The sequence below is a fragment of the Narcine bancroftii genome, chromosome 3, assembly GCF_036971445.1.
Source record: "Narcine bancroftii isolate sNarBan1 chromosome 3, sNarBan1.hap1, whole genome shotgun sequence".
Classification (NCBI taxonomy): Eukaryota; Metazoa; Chordata; class Chondrichthyes; order Torpediniformes; family Narcinidae; genus Narcine; species Narcine bancroftii.
The window spans coordinates 236486422-236503426 of record NC_091471.1 but is presented as its reverse complement, the minus strand read 5'-3'; the positions used below and the strand labels follow the sequence as shown (position 1 = coordinate 236503426).

The 17005-nt window shown below is 41.0% G+C and overlaps 1 protein-coding gene across 5 annotated transcripts in view; it reads right to left on the bottom strand.

Annotated features, from left to right (window-relative positions):
• Positions 1-201: 201 nt before the first annotated feature.
• Positions 202-17005, bottom strand: part of LOC138758344 (adhesion G protein-coupled receptor E5-like) — a 57860-nt gene continuing 41056 nt past the window's right edge. For all 5 annotated transcript variants that reach the window (XM_069927124.1, XM_069927122.1, XM_069927126.1 and 2 more), the window contains 3 exons: positions 12455-12546; positions 8114-8282; positions 202-477 (listed from right to left, as the gene is read on the bottom strand). In XM_069927124.1, coding sequence (XP_069783225.1) covers positions 346-477; positions 8114-8282; positions 12455-12546 — 393 coding nt within the window. In that variant the 3' untranslated portion in view covers positions 202-345. The remainder of the gene's footprint in view (positions 478-8113; positions 8283-12454; positions 12547-17005) is intronic.

The following is a 17005-nucleotide window of genomic DNA, read 5'->3' as shown; positions in this document are numbered from 1 at the left end:
ATTTTTAGGTCAGTTGAACTAATGCAACGTGTCAGCATCAGAATGTGTTTAAATGTGCTAAAGTTAATTTAATGCTTCTCCAACTTCCTATGTGATAGAGCAAATCTAAAATGATCTTTGTGTTGTTTTAAGTTGTCTATCAGCATTCACAATTTATTTTCATTAAGCAAACTTTTTGAAAACATTTGTTGTCCAGTGATATTAACTATCCAAGCTGATATTTTATCATTCATTTTCTTTAAAAATTACAGGGGTTCTAATGCAGGAAATTCACTGGAAGGACCTTGAGAGAATAGATTTCATCACTCACACCAATGTACAAAAATCAGTGCATTGTGACATATTTTACATAGAGGTAGCAGAGTTGCCAACATGGGAAGAGGAGGAAGGATGGGTCAAATCAGAGAAGATCGAGTATTTTTGGATCTTCAGGGTTTTGCAGAAATAAGCAGTCCATTTCCGGTATTCATTTCTCACCTGTAACACCCAAAGTAGAAAACTGTTAAGAAATCAGCAGAAAATGTTTTCACCATAAACAAACTATTTATAGCTGCCTTGTGAACTCATTCAGTCCCTGTCCATCGACTCAAGCTCTGCAGTCCTGATAACAGGCTGGTGAATCTTTGTGCACCCTTTCCAGATGAAGGGCATCCTTCCAATATTGTGGTAACCAGAACTGCGCACAATATTCCAGTTGCAACCTCACAAGTATCTTGTACAGCTGTAACATGAAATCCCAACTCTTGTACTCAGACCTCTAACTAATGAAGGCCTCCTTTGGCACCTTGACCACCTGTGTCACAACTTTCAGCGAACTTGTAGCGTTCTGCCATTCATAGTGGAGTCATCCATAAATTCATGAAGCAGGCCACCTACATGCAAGTTGCTTATGTATGGGATTCTCAGTGCAGGGTCACAATACCAGTTACACACACAGTCGGTGCAAGGTGTGACGGAATATAAATATGTTTTGGGGAGATAAATTGGAGCAGGGTTCGTTAGTGTATGTCACATACAAAAACTTTAAAACAGGTCTTATTTAAAATACTGGAGCTCTGCTAATGCTGGATATGCCAGGGCCTCAGAGCCTTTGCAAAAGCTTTGAAGAGTGCCCAAGAGAAGAGGCTTCACTAATGGATTGTTGTTTACAAAAAGGCAACAGATGAAAGAGCTTGTCAGAGCCACCTTCTGTCTGGAGGGGTACTTGCTGTTCTAAGAGGGTCATGTGGTTTTGCAAGAAGAGAGAGTCAAACAGGCTTTATCTCAGAGAGAGAGGGAGGGAGAGAGAGAGAGACACACACACACAGATCACTTCTACAGTGTTACAGTCAGCACCAGCAGCTGGGACTGGAACAGGACAAGCTGGCAAGTTTGTGGAAAACCCCATTTGGAAGATGGGTTGTGAGTTCTTAGTTCAGCTTGGTCAAAGCCCTTGTGGTTCATGCAAGAGGAGAGGACTGGCTGTCTAATGTTTCATTAGAAATAAGAGAAACGAGGAGGAGTCACGTGATGGAGTAGTGGCCGGACAGTGAACTCCAGCCCTCTCCAGAAAAGTCGGGAAAAACAAAGGAAAACACAAAGGCACAGAAATAAAAGTTAAAGAAAAGTGAGTATAAAGGTGGAAAGAAGATGGCGACAAAAAAAGAAAAATCGAAAGCAACGGTAAGAAGAGAGGAAGAGAAGACAACGGAGGAAGAAGGTGAAGGCCTTACCTGTTCGAAGAGGCCCGCGGTGGAGAGAGAAACCCGCTCCCTCAGGTCGGTAGATAATGGACTACAAAAATGGCTCGTTGAGCCGAGTAAAAGTGCGCAACCGCGCATGAAAAAAAACACACCGACAGGAGGGGGGACCAGCTGGGGAGTCGATCTCCACAGCCAGCAACGACAGCTGCAGAACACCTGCAGCAAGAAGAGACCACAGAAGACAATGGAAACAAGAAAGAAGAGAAGAAAAGTGCAACAAAGAAACAACAGATGGCCAACCCAGAGGAAGAAGAAGAGGAAGAGGAAGAGTACAGTGAAATAGAAGAAGAAAAGAAAGGCAAGATAAAGGAGGTACTTTCTCTTATTAAAGGATACATGGAGTCATTTAAAGAATGGCAAACACAGGAATTTAATGATTTAAGAAAAAGAATAAACAACACAGAAGAGAAAGTGAATAAAATAGATATGACCTTAACAGAAATGGGAAAGAAAATGGACAAGATGGAAGAGCGGGCAGTAGCAGCAGAAATGGAGGTAGAAGACTTAAAAAAGAAATTGGAGGAATCTAATAAAAAAGCAATAGAGACACAAGAACTGTTAGCTCAAAAAATAGATATAATGGAAAATTATAACAGAAGAAATAACATAAAGATAGTGGGCCTTAAGGAAGATGAAGAAGGCAAGAATATGAGGGAGTTTATAAAAGAGTGGATCCCTAAGACCCTAGGATGTCCAGAACTACAGCAAGAAATGGAAATAGAAAGGGCACATAGAGCATTGGCCTCTAAACCACAACCACAACAAAAACCAAGATCTATTGTAGTAAAATTCCTCAGATATACTACAAGAGAAAAGGTACTGGAGAAGACAATGGAAAAAGTAAGAGAGGGCAACAAGCCACTGGAGTATAAAGGGCAAAAAATCTTCATTTATCCAGATATAAGTTTTGAACTCCTAAAGAAGAGAAAAGAGTTCAATACAGCAAAGGCGATTTTATGGAAGAAAGGGTATAAATTTATACTAAAGCATCCAGCGGTATTGAAAATATTTATTCCAGGACAACAAAACAGACTATTCTCGGACCCAGAAGAAGCACGAAAATTTGCAGAACAATTACAAAAATAGACTGAGGGATGAAGACGGGTAATGAGAGTAAAAATGATCACGATTGATATGTATGTGGGTAAAGAGGTATAAGAGTGAATAGATAAATTGTGCATACGTGAAGGTATCTGTACTTAGAGAAAAATATAGATAGTATAGACAAGAATGAATAAGGGAAGGTAATGGAATAGAGAGAATAAGGAGGGAATTAAAAGAGTGACCTTTGTTACATATGAAAAGTGAAATCTTTTCTGGGGAGGGCTGGGTGAGGAGAAATAGCGATCACTGCAAAATCAGTTGACGCTTGCGAGTGAATTCGCAAACCCAAATGGAGAGGGGAGATGTGGTTGTCCGACAAGGGATAAAGGACAACTCAGGAGGGGAAGGGGAGATTGGGGATAAAGAAGATATAAATAGGAGAATAAGGAAAATGTTGGATGTTGTAGGAATGTTGTCTTATAAAGAGTTGAAAATAAGAAAACAGAAATGGAAAAGGAGGAAAGGTAATGATGGAAAAACGGAAGGAGAAGATAAACAAAGTATAAAATGGCTACGCTGAACTATATGACTTTAAATATTAATGGAATACATAACCAAATTAAAAGGAAGAAACTACTAAATTTACTGAAAAAGGAAAAAATTGATATAGCATTTGTCCAAGAAACACACTTAACTGAATTGGAGCACAAGAAATTAAAGAGAGATTGGGTAGGACATGTAACAGCAGCATCATATAATTCAAAAGCAAGAGGAGTGGCTATATTAATTAGTAAAAATATGCTATTTAAAATAGAAGAGGAAATGATAGATCCAGCAGGGAGATATGTTATGATAAAATGTCAGATATATTCGGAGTTTTGGAATCTACTTAATGTATATTCACCTAACGAAGAAGATCAAAAGTTTATGCAAGATATCTTTTTGAAGGTAGCTAATACGCAAGGGAACATACTAATAGGAGGGGATTTCAACCTGAATTTGGATCCAAATATGGATAAAACGGGGAAAAAAATTAACAGGAAGAACAAAGTAACCAAATTTATAATTAAATCAATGGAAGAAATGAAACTTTTGGATATATGGAGGCAACAAAACCCAAAAGAAAAGGAATACTCATACTACTCGGCTAGACATAAAACATACTCAAGAATAGACCTATTTTTGTTATCAGCTAGTATGCAGGATAGAGTAAGAAAAACAGAATATAAAGCGAGAATACTATCGGACCATTCACCCTTAATATTGACAGTAAAGCTAGAGGACATCCCTCCAAGAATGAATAGATGGAGATTAAACCCCATGCTACTTAAAAGACAGGATTTTAGAGAATTTATTGAAAAACAATTAAAAATGTATTTTGAAGTAAATACGGAATCAGTGGAAGATAAGTTTATACTATGGGACGCAATGAAAGCATTCATTAGAGGGCAAATAATAAGTTATGTAACCAAGATGAAGAAGGACTATAATCAGGAAACAGAGAAGTTGGAAAGGGAAATAGTAAACATAGAAAAAGAATTAGCAATGAAGGAAGATACAACTAAAAGAAGAGAATTGGCGAATAAAAAAATAAAATATGAAACATTACAAACATATAAGGTAGAGAAGAATATAATGAAGACAAAACAGAAATATTATGAACTAGGGGAAAAAACGCACAAAATCCTAGCATGGTAGCTTAAGACAGAACAAACTAAGAAAATGGTATTGGCATCAACGAAAAAAGACAAACAAATTACATATAATCCAAAAGAAATTAAGGAAAACTTTAGAGAATTCTATGAACAATTATACCGAACTGAAAACGAAGGGAAAGAAGGGAAAATAGAGGAATTTTTGACTAAAATTGAACTACCAAAACTACAAATAGAGGAACAAAATAAATTAACAGAACCATTTGGAATAGTAGAAATACAAGAGATAATAAAAAAATTACCAAATAATAAGACACCAGGAGAGGATGGATTTCCAATAGAATTCTACAAAACATTTAAAGACTTATTAATACCGCCCCTCCTGGATGTAATCAACCAGATTGATGAAACACAAAGCTTACCAGATTCATGCAAAACAGCAATAATTACAGTAATACTAAAACAAGGGAAAGATCCACTCTCACCAGCGTCATATAGACCAATATCTTTACTTAACACAGATTATAAGATAATAGCTAAACTATTAGCAAACAGATTAGCAGAACAGGTACCGAAAATGGTAAATTTAGACCAAACTGGATTTATCAAAAAAAGACGCACAACAGACAATATTTGTAAATTTATTAACTTAATTCATGCAGTAGAAGGAAATAAAGCACCTGCAGTAGCAGTTGCTTTAGACGCAGAGAAGGCCTTCGACAGAGTAGAATGGAATTATTTGTTCAAAGTATTGCAAAAATTCAGTTTACCGGAGAAGTATATTAATTGGATTAATGCATTATATAAGGGACCGTTAGCGAAAGTGACAGTAAATGGACATGTATCAAAGCAATTTAACTTAAGCAGGTCAACGCGGCAGTGATGCCCACTATCACCTTTATTGTTTGGACTAGCTATAGAACCACTAGCAGAATTGATAAGAATAGATAATAATATAAAAGGAATAAAAATAAAAGACAGGGAATATAAAATCAGTCTATTTGCGGATGATGTTATAGTGTACTTAACAGAACCAGAACTATCAATAAAAGAATTATATAAGAAATTGAAGGAATATGGAGAAGTGTCGGGTTACAAGATAAACGTAAATAAAAGTGAAGCAATGCCTATGAATAATGCGGATTTCTAAAAATTTAAGAAGGAATCTCCATTCAGATGGCAAATGCAGGCAATAAGATACCTAGGTGTACAAATAAACAAAAATCTAGGCCAATTATATAAACTCAATTATAATCCACTAATGAAAAAATTACAGGACGATTTAGAGCATTGGAAAGATCTACCACTAACACTGATAGGAAGGATAAACTGTATTAAAATGAACATTTTTCCAAGGATATTATACTTATTTCAGGCACTGCCAATACAACTGACAGAAAAATTCTTCAAAGAGTTAAAGAAAATAATAAGGAAATTTTTATGGAGAGGGGGGAAACCGAGGATAGCACTAGATAAATTGACAGAATGGTATAAACAAGGAGGCTTACAATTGCCAAACTTTAAAAATTATTATAGAGCCGCACAATTAAGATACCTATCAGATTTTTATCAAACAAGGGAAAAACCAGACTGGACGAGATTAGAATTAGATAAAATAGGGGAAAAGACACCTGAACACATATTATATAAATGGGACGAAAAATTGGTACAACATAGAACTTCTCCAGTATTACATCATCTCCTCAATATTTGGAAGAAGATCCATGTAGAAAGAAATAAAACAAATTATCAATTACCAAAACTAATATTGACGCAAAATAAGCTACTCCCTTTTACAATAGACAACCTTTCCTTTAGAGAATGGGGCAAAAAAAGGGATTAAAAGAATATAAAATTGTTTTTCAGGAAGTAGATTCTTATCCTTTGAACAAATGAGAGATAAGTACAATATAACTGGAGATACAGTGCTGGCATATTACCAACTGAGATCATACTTGAAGGATAAATTAGGAAGCAATTTGAGTTTACCAGAGGGAAGTAACCTTGAATATGTGATTACAGATACAATGTTAATCAAAAGATTTATAACAAATATGTATATTAAACTGCAAGAAAAGGAGAATGAGGAAACAAATGGTAAAACTAAACAAAAATGGGAACAAGATTTAAATATAAAGATAAAAAAGGAAACATGGGAGAAATTATGTTCTGGAACGATGAGAAATACAATAAATACGAGGCTACGTATGATACAATATAATTGGTTACACAGACTATACATTACACCGCAAAAGTTAAATAAATGGGACCCAACAGTATCTGATGGATGTTTTCGATGTAAAAAAGAAATGGGAACAACAATTCATGCAATCTGGACATGTGAGAGAGTAGAAAAATTTTGGGATGATCTCAATCAGATATTAAATAAAATAACAGAAAACAATATACCAAAGAATCCAGAGATCTTTCTCCTAAGTAACATAAAAAACAAAGAATTTGGAATTGATTTGGAGGATGCACAAGAAAGATTTGTTAAGATAGCCCTAGCCGTAGCAAAAAAATGTATTATGTCAACCTGGAAATTGGAAGATAATTTGAAAATACAACAATGGTATATAGAAATGAATAAATGTATTCCATTAGAAAAAATAACATATAGTTTAAGAAATAATATTGAAATATTCGAACAAGTATGGGAGCCTTACATTAAATACAATAGCGAAAACCTACCGGGGACAAACATTACCTAAGTTGATGGAAGGAGAAGGAAAGAAAAGAATGGACTCTGTAGAATTTCTGGTGTATTTTTGTTGAATGACAACATTGTCTGACTGAATTAATGCAACCTAGATTGTATACCTAAAATGGATGGGGGGGGGTGGGGGGTGGCTTGGGAGGAGGTGGGGGGGGGAGAAAAAGTCACTGTAAATGTGTGAAAAAGAAAAAGTGTATATCATGGCTAATGTGATTTATGGTGTGAAAAATAAAAAATTTAAAAAAAAGAAATAAGAGAAACAAAAAGGAACTCTGTGGTGACCTGAAAGAATGAGGTTATCATCTGGAGAACCCTGAGGAGGCAAGTTTCTTCGGCAAGAACTGAAGTGGCTAGGTGTCCATCATGCAACAAATCTCTCTCTAAAAACCGACAAGAACTTTCCTGAGCAGTAACCATTTATCTTTCAAGAACCAAAGCCTGGTGAACTTTATAAATGTTAAATTCTGAGCACAGTATAAGAATTGCCTGCAACCAGTGAACTTGGAGGAATGAGAAGTGAGTTTGGACTGTGAACCAAAGAACTTTTCTGAACTTACACACACACACATCTGCTTAGAATTAGAAGGGAGTTAAGTTAGGTTAGTTAAGTCAATCGTGATAAGTTAAAGTGTGATTCTGTTTTCATGTTGAAAGATAATTAAAAGCAACTTTTGTTTAAGTAACCATTTGTCTTGGTGAATATCGATTGCTTCTGGGTTTATGGGTCCTCTAGGCTCGTAACAAGGGTCACAGTACCTGTTACACACACAGTCAGTGGGGGGGCACAGTGCCCTGTCCCCACATTTTCAGTGTGGGGACATGATCCCTGTCGCTCACACTCCATGTTGGTACCATCTTTGGAATATGCGATGAAAGGATGATGGAGGAGTGAGAGTTGGCCCTGTGACCTTTTCAATGTGCTGCACCATTTAGCTTTGTGCTGTTTTGGCTCTTACCTGCTTGTTGTTGACACAGTGCAGAATGAAGATGAATGTTCCCTGGAAGCTGTTGAGGATGGTGAATATGTAGGCTAATGCAATGGTCCTTTTCTGGAAATGGAATACTCCAAATATCCAGGCACAGCCCAGCACAGTCAATTGAGCAATCGCAGTCACAATGAACCTTCTACATGGGGAAAAGGAAAATAGGCTCAGAACATCAATAACCTAAATGTCAAGATCTAGGTATGAGAAATAGAGGGGAGGGAGAAGAAGGGGGTGGGGGGAGGGAGAGAAAGAGAGAGAGAAGTAGGGAGGGGGCTGGTAGAGAGAGAGGGGGAGGGGATTTCAGGGGTTGTGGAGATGGGGCAAGATGTGTGAGTGTCAGGCTACATGAGGCAGGGTGTGAGGTGATGTACAGTGCTAGCGAAAGTAGGACCAGTGTATGAAGGAGAGGGTGTGAAGGTTTGGTGGGTGCAGGATCATGCCTGAGTGAGTAGAGCTGGGGGATACAGTGAGAGAAGGTGGAAGTGGTGTGAGAGTGGGTTCTGCATTGTGTGTGAGGGTAGAGGGAGAGTGAGAGAGCTGTACAGTGGGAAAGATGCATCAGTCAGATTAGGATTTTTAAGAAGTTGTGAGCACTGCAGAACTTCTGTGCTTACTGGACACTTCAAAGCCAGTCATAAACATTGATCTCCAAACACCCTGTATCCCTTCCACCTACACACCATATACTATCCACTCCTCATCTGCACAATGTGTGGAACAGAGCAGAGCATCTTTAGGATGATCCTGAGATAAGCTGATTCCTAATGGGCCTGAAAGCCTCAGTCATCTGTCAGTCAATCAGATCACATATCACTTATAAGACCATGAGACATAGGAGCAGAAATAGGCCATTCAACCCATTGAGTCTTTCCTGACATTTCATCATGAGCTGATCCATTTTCCCACTCAGCCCCATGCCCGGCCTTCTCCACATAACCTTTGATGCCCTGGCTAATCTAGAGCCAAGCAATCTCTGCCTTAAATACACCCAATGACCCAGTCTGTGGCAACAAATTCCACAGTTTCACTGCCTCTGGCTGAAGAAATTCCTTTGAATTCCTCTGAAGTTGTGCCCTCTTGTTCTGGAATCTCTCTCCCACCATGGGAAACAACCTTTCTGCATCTACTCTGTCCACACCTTTCAACATTTGAAATGTTTCAATAAGATCCCCCTCATTCTCCAAAATTCCAATGAGTGCAGGACAAGGGCCATCAAGTGTTCCTCATATGATAACCCTTTCATTCCCAGAATCATCCTTGTGAACTTCCTCTGAGCCTTATCTAACATCAGTACATCTTTTCTTAATCAAGGAGACCAAAACTGCTCACAATACTCGGTGAGGTCTCACCAGTGCCTTGTAAAGCCTCAACATCACATCCCTACTCTTGTATTCTATTCCTCTTGAACTGAATGCCAGCATCGCATTTGCCTGCTTCACCACCGACTCAACTTGCAAGTTTACCTTCAGGCCATCCTGCACGAGGTTCCTTTGCATCTGGGAATTTTCAATTTTCTTCCCATTTAGGTAATATTCTGCTCATTTATTTCTTCTGCCAAAGTGCACTTCCCGAAATTGTAATTCATTTGCCACTTCTCTTACCCATTCTCCTAATCTGTCTAAGTCCTTCTGCAGCCTCCCTGTCCTCGTCACTACCTGCCCCACCACCTATTTGCAAACTTGGCCACAAAGCCATTCATTCCATTATCCAAATCATTGATATACAACATAAAAAGAAGCAGCCCCAACCCCGACCCCTGTGGATCACCACCAGCAACTGGCTGCCAACCAGAAGAGGATCCCTGTATTCCAACTTTCTGCTTCTTGCCAATCATCCAATTCTCTCCCTACACTGGTACATTTCCTGTTATACCAGGGCCTCAGTGTTCAGTAGCCTCATGTGCAGCACCTTGTCCAAGGCTGACTTAAAATCCACAACATCCACGGCATCTCCTTTTTCCAGCCAGCTGGTTACTTCTTCCAATAATTCCAATAGGATCGCTAAGCAAGATTTTCCCTTAAGGAAACCCTGCTGGCTTTTGCCTATCTTGTCATGAGCCTTCATAACCTTATCCTTGACAATTGAGTCCACCATCGCCCCAACCACTGACGCCAGGCTAACTGGGCTATAATTTCCTTTCTGATGTTTCTCTCCCTTCTTGAATAGTGGGGTGACATTTGCGATTTTCCAGTCTCCTGCAACCATGCCAGATTATTACCTGTAAGATTATTACCAATGCTTCCACAATCTTCACCACTGCCTTTTTCAGGTCCGAGGGTGCAGTCCATCTTATCTACCCTTACTGAGCACCTTTTCCCTGAAATAGTAACTGCACTCTGTGGTGACATGACCACAGCATACTGAGGGGGGTGATCTCTCTACCTGCAGGAAGACCATCAAAGGGGATGACTCCACCTGGCAGGGTGTCAATCAGCTGACCTGAATATAGACCTGAGCCGGCCCCTCCTGAGCCAGTCACATGGGGAGTCACCAAGGCTGTTGTATAGTCTTGCTGCTACCTCAGCACACCACACACTCACTTCTCTTTGATATATGACACACTGCTAATGCCTTCCACAGTGAAGACTGATGGAAAATACTCATTTAGCTCCTTTGCCATCTCCTTGTCTCCAATTATTATTTCTCCAGGGTCATTTTCTAGAGGTCCTTTATCTACTTTCACCTCTCCTTTACTTTTTATATACTTGAAGCAGCTTTTTGTATCTTTTGGATATTATTTGCCAGTCTACTTTCATACTTTATCTTTTCTCCCCTAAATGAGGTTTTTTTGATTACCTTCTGTAAGTTTTAAAAAACCCAATATTCCATTAATTTTAGCTTCCTTGTGTGCCCTTCTCTTTTGCTTTGATGCTAACTTTGACTCTTCTTGTCAGTCACAGTTGTGACATTTTTCTATTTGAACATTTCCTCTGTTTTGGTCTATATTAATCCTACACCTCCCCCCGTTTCTTGCAGAAACTCTATCCATTGCTGCTCTGCCGTCTTCCCTACTAGTGGGCCCTTCCAGTCTACTCCGGCCAGTTCCTCTCCACTGAAATACCAACACATCTGATTTTAGATTCTTCTTGCCCCCTAATGGTTCCTTTACTCTCAATGCTCTAATCACCTCTGGTGCATCACACAACACCCAATCCAGTACAACAGATCCCCCATGGGCTCATCAACAAGTTGCTCTTGAAAGCCACCTTGTAGACATTCTGCAAATTCTCCCTCTGGAGATTCAGTGCCAACTTGGTCTTCCAAATTTAATTGCATGTTAAAATCCCCCATGACTACCATAATATTTCCCTTCTGACATATCTTTTCTATTTGCTGTTGTAATTTGTCCTGGTTACTGTTTGGAGATCTGTATACAACTGCCAACAGTATCCTTTTAACCTTGTTATTTCTTAACTCAATCCACAATAATTCGCAACCACTTTGTCAACAGAATCTTGTGTTTGACCCACAATAATTCTTCATCTCCTGATGACTTAATGCTGCTCCTTTCCAACAGAGCCACACCACCCCCTCTGCGGACCTGTCTATCCTTTTGATACCCTGTGTATGCTTGGACATTCAGCTCCCAATGACATCCATCCTCAAGCCAGAACTCTGACGGTCACAACATTAGACCTGCCAATGTGTTTCTGTATTACAAGGTCATCCACTTTATTTTTTACACTGCATGCATTTAAATATAAAACCTTTTGCCCTGTATTTCTTACTTTTTTTGACTCTGTCCCTGTTGCATTGCAACTTATCCCGATAGCTGCGTGTTTATTCAATCTGCCTGTCTTTCCAGGCAATCTCCCTGCCAGCTGTCTAATTGTGTGACCTCATCTTTATCTGTCAACTTGGGGAGGGGGGTTAATTATATCTATAATGTTATTGTTCATCTTTCGGGCGACTCCATGGAGTAGGAGGAACTTGCAGATGTTTTCAAAGAATGTGACTGAAAATAAAGTAAAATGCTTTAAAGCTTACATATTCATGCAAGTGAAGTTTGTTCAGTGTAAGGACAGTCTAGTATTTTTGTCTTTTAAACTGTTTATTCTTAATGCAGGTGTACTAGTTAGGCATTGTAAGTGTAAGTCTCAAGCAACCGGAAAATACACTTATCCAGCATCTAGCAATCCCTGTAAGTGCCGGATACCAGGGATTATAATGAACTTACCTTTCCTCTCCATGAACCTGTCTAAATTCCTTTTAAGCATTGTAATTGTCCTTTAACACTTCCAAAATGTAGGCAGATGCCCGAACTTGGTTAAAACTATAGTTTTAATGTAATAATATAGATTGAATCCATACCGGATCTTCTGTAAAAATGGTAGATCTGGACTGATAGAGTTGAATTTCTGAATCAGTTTCCATATTGTCAAAGTGAGGAAAACGATATTTACCTAGGAAGTAAAAAGAAAATAAATTATTGTGTACTTCAATGTTTACTGTGTTTTGATGCATATGTGCGTGCCCATGTGTGCAGGGATGGATGCTGTGTCTGTCCTGGTGTGGGTGATTCCGAATGGAGCCGTGTATGTGTGCTTGAGTGCAGATGGCAAGGTTGAGTGCTTGTGTACCAAGAGTCAAAGAGTCATACTGCAGGGACAGACCCTTTGACCCAACACATCCACACGACTAAGTTGTCCCATTGGCCTGCATTTGCCCTTTACTCTTCTCAGTTCTTCCTATTTATTTATCTGCCCAAATGTCTTTAGAACATCATAGTGGTACGCACTTCTGTTGTTTCCTCTGGCAGTTCATTCAAGATAAGGATCACCCTCTGAACTTAAAAAGTGCTGCTCATGTCCCTCTTAAATCTCTCCCCTTTCACTTTAGTTCCACAATTATCTGTCATGGGAAAAGCCTGTCAGATCCACGTTATCCCTCATGATTTTATAAACTGCTACAATGTCACCCCTCAGCCTCCTCTGCTTAAGACCCAGCCTATCTAATCTCTCCTTCCAGTCCCGGCCACTTCCAGGTGAATCTGCTCTGCACCCTTTCCAACTTATCGACATCCTTCCTATATCTGGGTGAATAGAACTGCATACAGTACTCCAAGTGAGGTCTCATCAATGCCTTTCATAATTGTAAATGTTAATATAAGATTCCTTCTTATTCTTCTAAATTCCGGTGTGTACAGTCCCAGATAACTCAATCTCTCCTTGTAGATTAACCCCTCATCTCTGGAATCAACCTGGTGAACCTCCTCTGCACACCCTCCAAAGTCAGTCCATCCTTCCTCAAGAAAGGAGACCAGAACTGTATCCAGTACTCCAGACACAAGCAAATCTGTAGACGCTATGGTTTACTTCAATCACGGTATCTACAGATTTTCATGTTTTACTTCTGTCTACTGGAAAAATCTGAGAAATCTCTTTTAGGGATGCCCACCCTGCAGAAGTTTTCCTTTGCTCTCCAAAGAGCGTTCTGTGGGAATCTCTCTCACTGCATCCCATCTGTAATCCCTGCTGCTCTCAAGCTCTATGACCAGGAAAGGCTCAAGCTTGAAACATTAGTTCTGTATTTTTACCTATATAAAGGACATTGCTTGACCTGCTGAATTTCTCCAGCATTGTGCTTTTACTCCAGAGGCAGCCTCACCAGTACCCTGTACAGTTGCAGAATACCCCCGCCCCCCACCCCCCACTGGCTCCTAAATTCAATCCTTCTGGCAATGAAGGCCAACATTCCATTTGCTTTCTTGCTACCTACTGCACCTGCAAACCAATCTTTTGCGATTCATGCACAAGCTCTCCCAAGTCCTTCTGCACAGCAGCAAGCTGCAATCACTTGCCATTTAAAAAATATTTTGATCTACCATTTTTCCTCTTAAAGTGGATAACCTCACATTTCCCAACATTGTATACCCCATCTGGCAGACCCTTGCCCACTCACAACCTATTTGTATCGCTCTGTGAACTCTCCATATCCTCTGCACAATTCGCTTTTCCATTGAATTTAGTGTCATCAACAAATACAATAAACTCTGACCTCTTCCAGATCATTCATGTAAATTGTGAACAGTTGTGGGACCAGCACCGATCCCTGCGGCACCCTCCTCACTGCCGATTGCTAACCAGAAAAACACCCCTGTACCCCAACTCTCTGCTTTCTACGGGTTAACTTATCCTCCATCCATGCTCACACATCTCCCCCAATTCCAGGCATCCTTGTTTTCTATACACCTTTTATGTGGCACTTTATCAAACACTTTCTGGAAATCCAAGTAAACAATGTGATACTCCATCAATTGCCTGAAAGACTGTTGTTGAGAAACCAAGACTTTTATTCACTTAAGAACCACGGCACATCCATACTGTTTGACTGTCTTGCACTGACGAAGGGGCTGTGGAACAGCTACCTTTATACAGGAGCCTGTGGGGAGGGGCCACAGGTACAATCGGCCAATAGGTGTGCCTGACCAGACAATTATAAATAATAGTGGTTTATCACATTCACCCCTTGTTTTTAAAGAGTCTAGTATAAATAATAGTGGTTTATCACATTCACCCCTTATTTTTAAAGAGTCCAGTGGGGTGAAGTGGGACTTACAAGTTACAATTCAAAATCACAAGTTCAGTCTTTCAGGTGGTGTGGTTGTTCACTGGGACCGTCATAGCACCGGTTGCAGCTGTGATGCCGCAGCGGGATCCTGGACGATCTCGGGAACCTGTACATACACGTCAGTGCTGTACTGGTAGGTAGGAGCTGATGAGACCAGTGTATCCTCCTTTGGGTGGAGGCAGGGTACCAGGGGTCAGGTGTATCATGTGTGTTCAACGGAGAGGCGGTGTAGGGTGATCAGCAGCAGTTTCCAGGGCCCCCGAGGGAGCCAATTCCCTGACAGAGATGGTGTCCTTGTGTCAGTCAGGGTATGCCACAAAGGCATATTGGAGGTTGGCATGGAGGTGGTGGATCCTTTCAACCAAGGGCTCAAACTTGTGGCTCATGTTTCTGGAGTAGGATGGGCGCTGGGGACATCAGCCATGCCAGTAAAGTAGTCCCTGTCACAGATTTCCTGCAGATTTCATGTGGTATGGCATTTGCGACAGTACACAGCAGGGACCTGATGGTGGCATGGCTCTGGGAAGACCTCCTGCAGAAAGGAGACTGGGATGCCCTTAGACTGCAAGGCTAGGACAACTGCCTTTCAAACTATAGCATTCTCCCTCTCCACTTGCCCGTTACCCCAGGAATGAGTGGTTCTGCTCATGGCAATGCCCTGGCCAACAAGTATTGGTGCAGCACATCACTCATTAAGGAAGGCCCCCGCTTGCTGTAGATATAACAGGGGAATCCAAACAGGGTGAAGAGGCTGCACAGAGCCTTGATAACTGTGGCAGCCATCATGTCCGAGCAGGGGATGGCCAATGGAAAATGGAAGTTGTGGTGATATGCAATTACACCACTAGGTCACCAGGGGTCATCCCGGTGACATTGTATATAAAGCAGTCCAGAGCTACAGTCTAGCCTTCCAGGTTTGTCTTGCAGAGAGACAAGACCTCTTTGGGTACATATTAGTTTATTAAAGCTGTCTTATATTCACAATGCTGGTGTGGTTATTGTTAGTACAATTTAATAAACTAATATCATATCTACTATGATGGAAGCTGCTTCTGCTCCAACGCACATTCCTAACCACCTGGAGACTCTTCCTGAGGAAAGGAATCCAGGGACGACCAGCACACATGTGCACACGAGGACAGAGACTCAGCCAACAGTCCCAAGCACCCAGGTTACTCCTCCAGCCGACATAAGCCCCACAGAGGCTCTACCAGCAGCTCCCAGTACCTCAGGGTCTACCCTTGCTACACTTAGACCTAGAGACTACGTGGAGACCAGGAACGACCCCCGGGGTGCCTCCACATTACCAGAGACTGCGGCTTAGCCATGTGCTGCGACCAGATAGACTGTAGCTCTGGACTGCTTTATATACAAGGTCACCGGGGTGACCCCTGGTTACCTAGTGGTGTAATTACATCTCACCACAGGAGTATACTTCAGTGATGTTCAGAAAATACACATTGAGGTTGGTGGAGGGTAGATGTCCTTTAAAATTGACCCTGAGTTGCTCAAGGGGGAGGTTGGCTTTGATTTATTGTGCCCTGTCTGTCTGGGTGAAGTGTGGTTTGCACTCACTGGAGACCTGGCAGTTCTTTGTCATGGACCTGATCTGGTCGTTGGGGTACAGCAGGTTGCGTGCTTTGACAAAATGAAAAAACCTGGTAATTCCAGGGTGATACAGATCGTCGTGGAGGTTTTGCAGCCGGTCAATCTGCACACTGGCACAGGTTGTGCGGGACAGAGCGTCTGGCAGCTCATTAAGTTTCCATGGCCAGTACAAGATATTGTAATTGTAGGTGAACAGTTCAATCCTTCACCTCAGTATTTTGTCAGTTTTGATTTTACTTCGCTGCTGATAAACATGAATGTGACTCCACGTTGATCAGTCAGCAGGGTGAATCTCTTTCCGGCCACGTAATGGTGCAAAAGCTGCATGTCTCGAACAATGGCTTGGGCCTCCTTCTCGACTGAGGAGTGTTGAATCTTGGAACCCTGCAGAGTAAGTGAAAACAATGCGACTGGCCTGCCTGCCTGGTTAAGGGTGGCTGCCAGGGCAACGTCTAACAGGCTGGATTCGTCCACAGCATGCATTGTGGTTTTGGCGACATTTGTCTTCATGTGATTGAAGGCTGCATGAGACTCCGCCGCCAGGGGGAAGGATGTGGATTTGATGAGGGGGTCGGACCTTGTCTGCATAGTCAGGGTACCATTGAGCATTATAGAAAAAGAACCCAAGGCACCTCTTCAGGTCCTTGAGGCTGTGTGGGAGGGGAAGCTCCAGGAGCAGGCGGT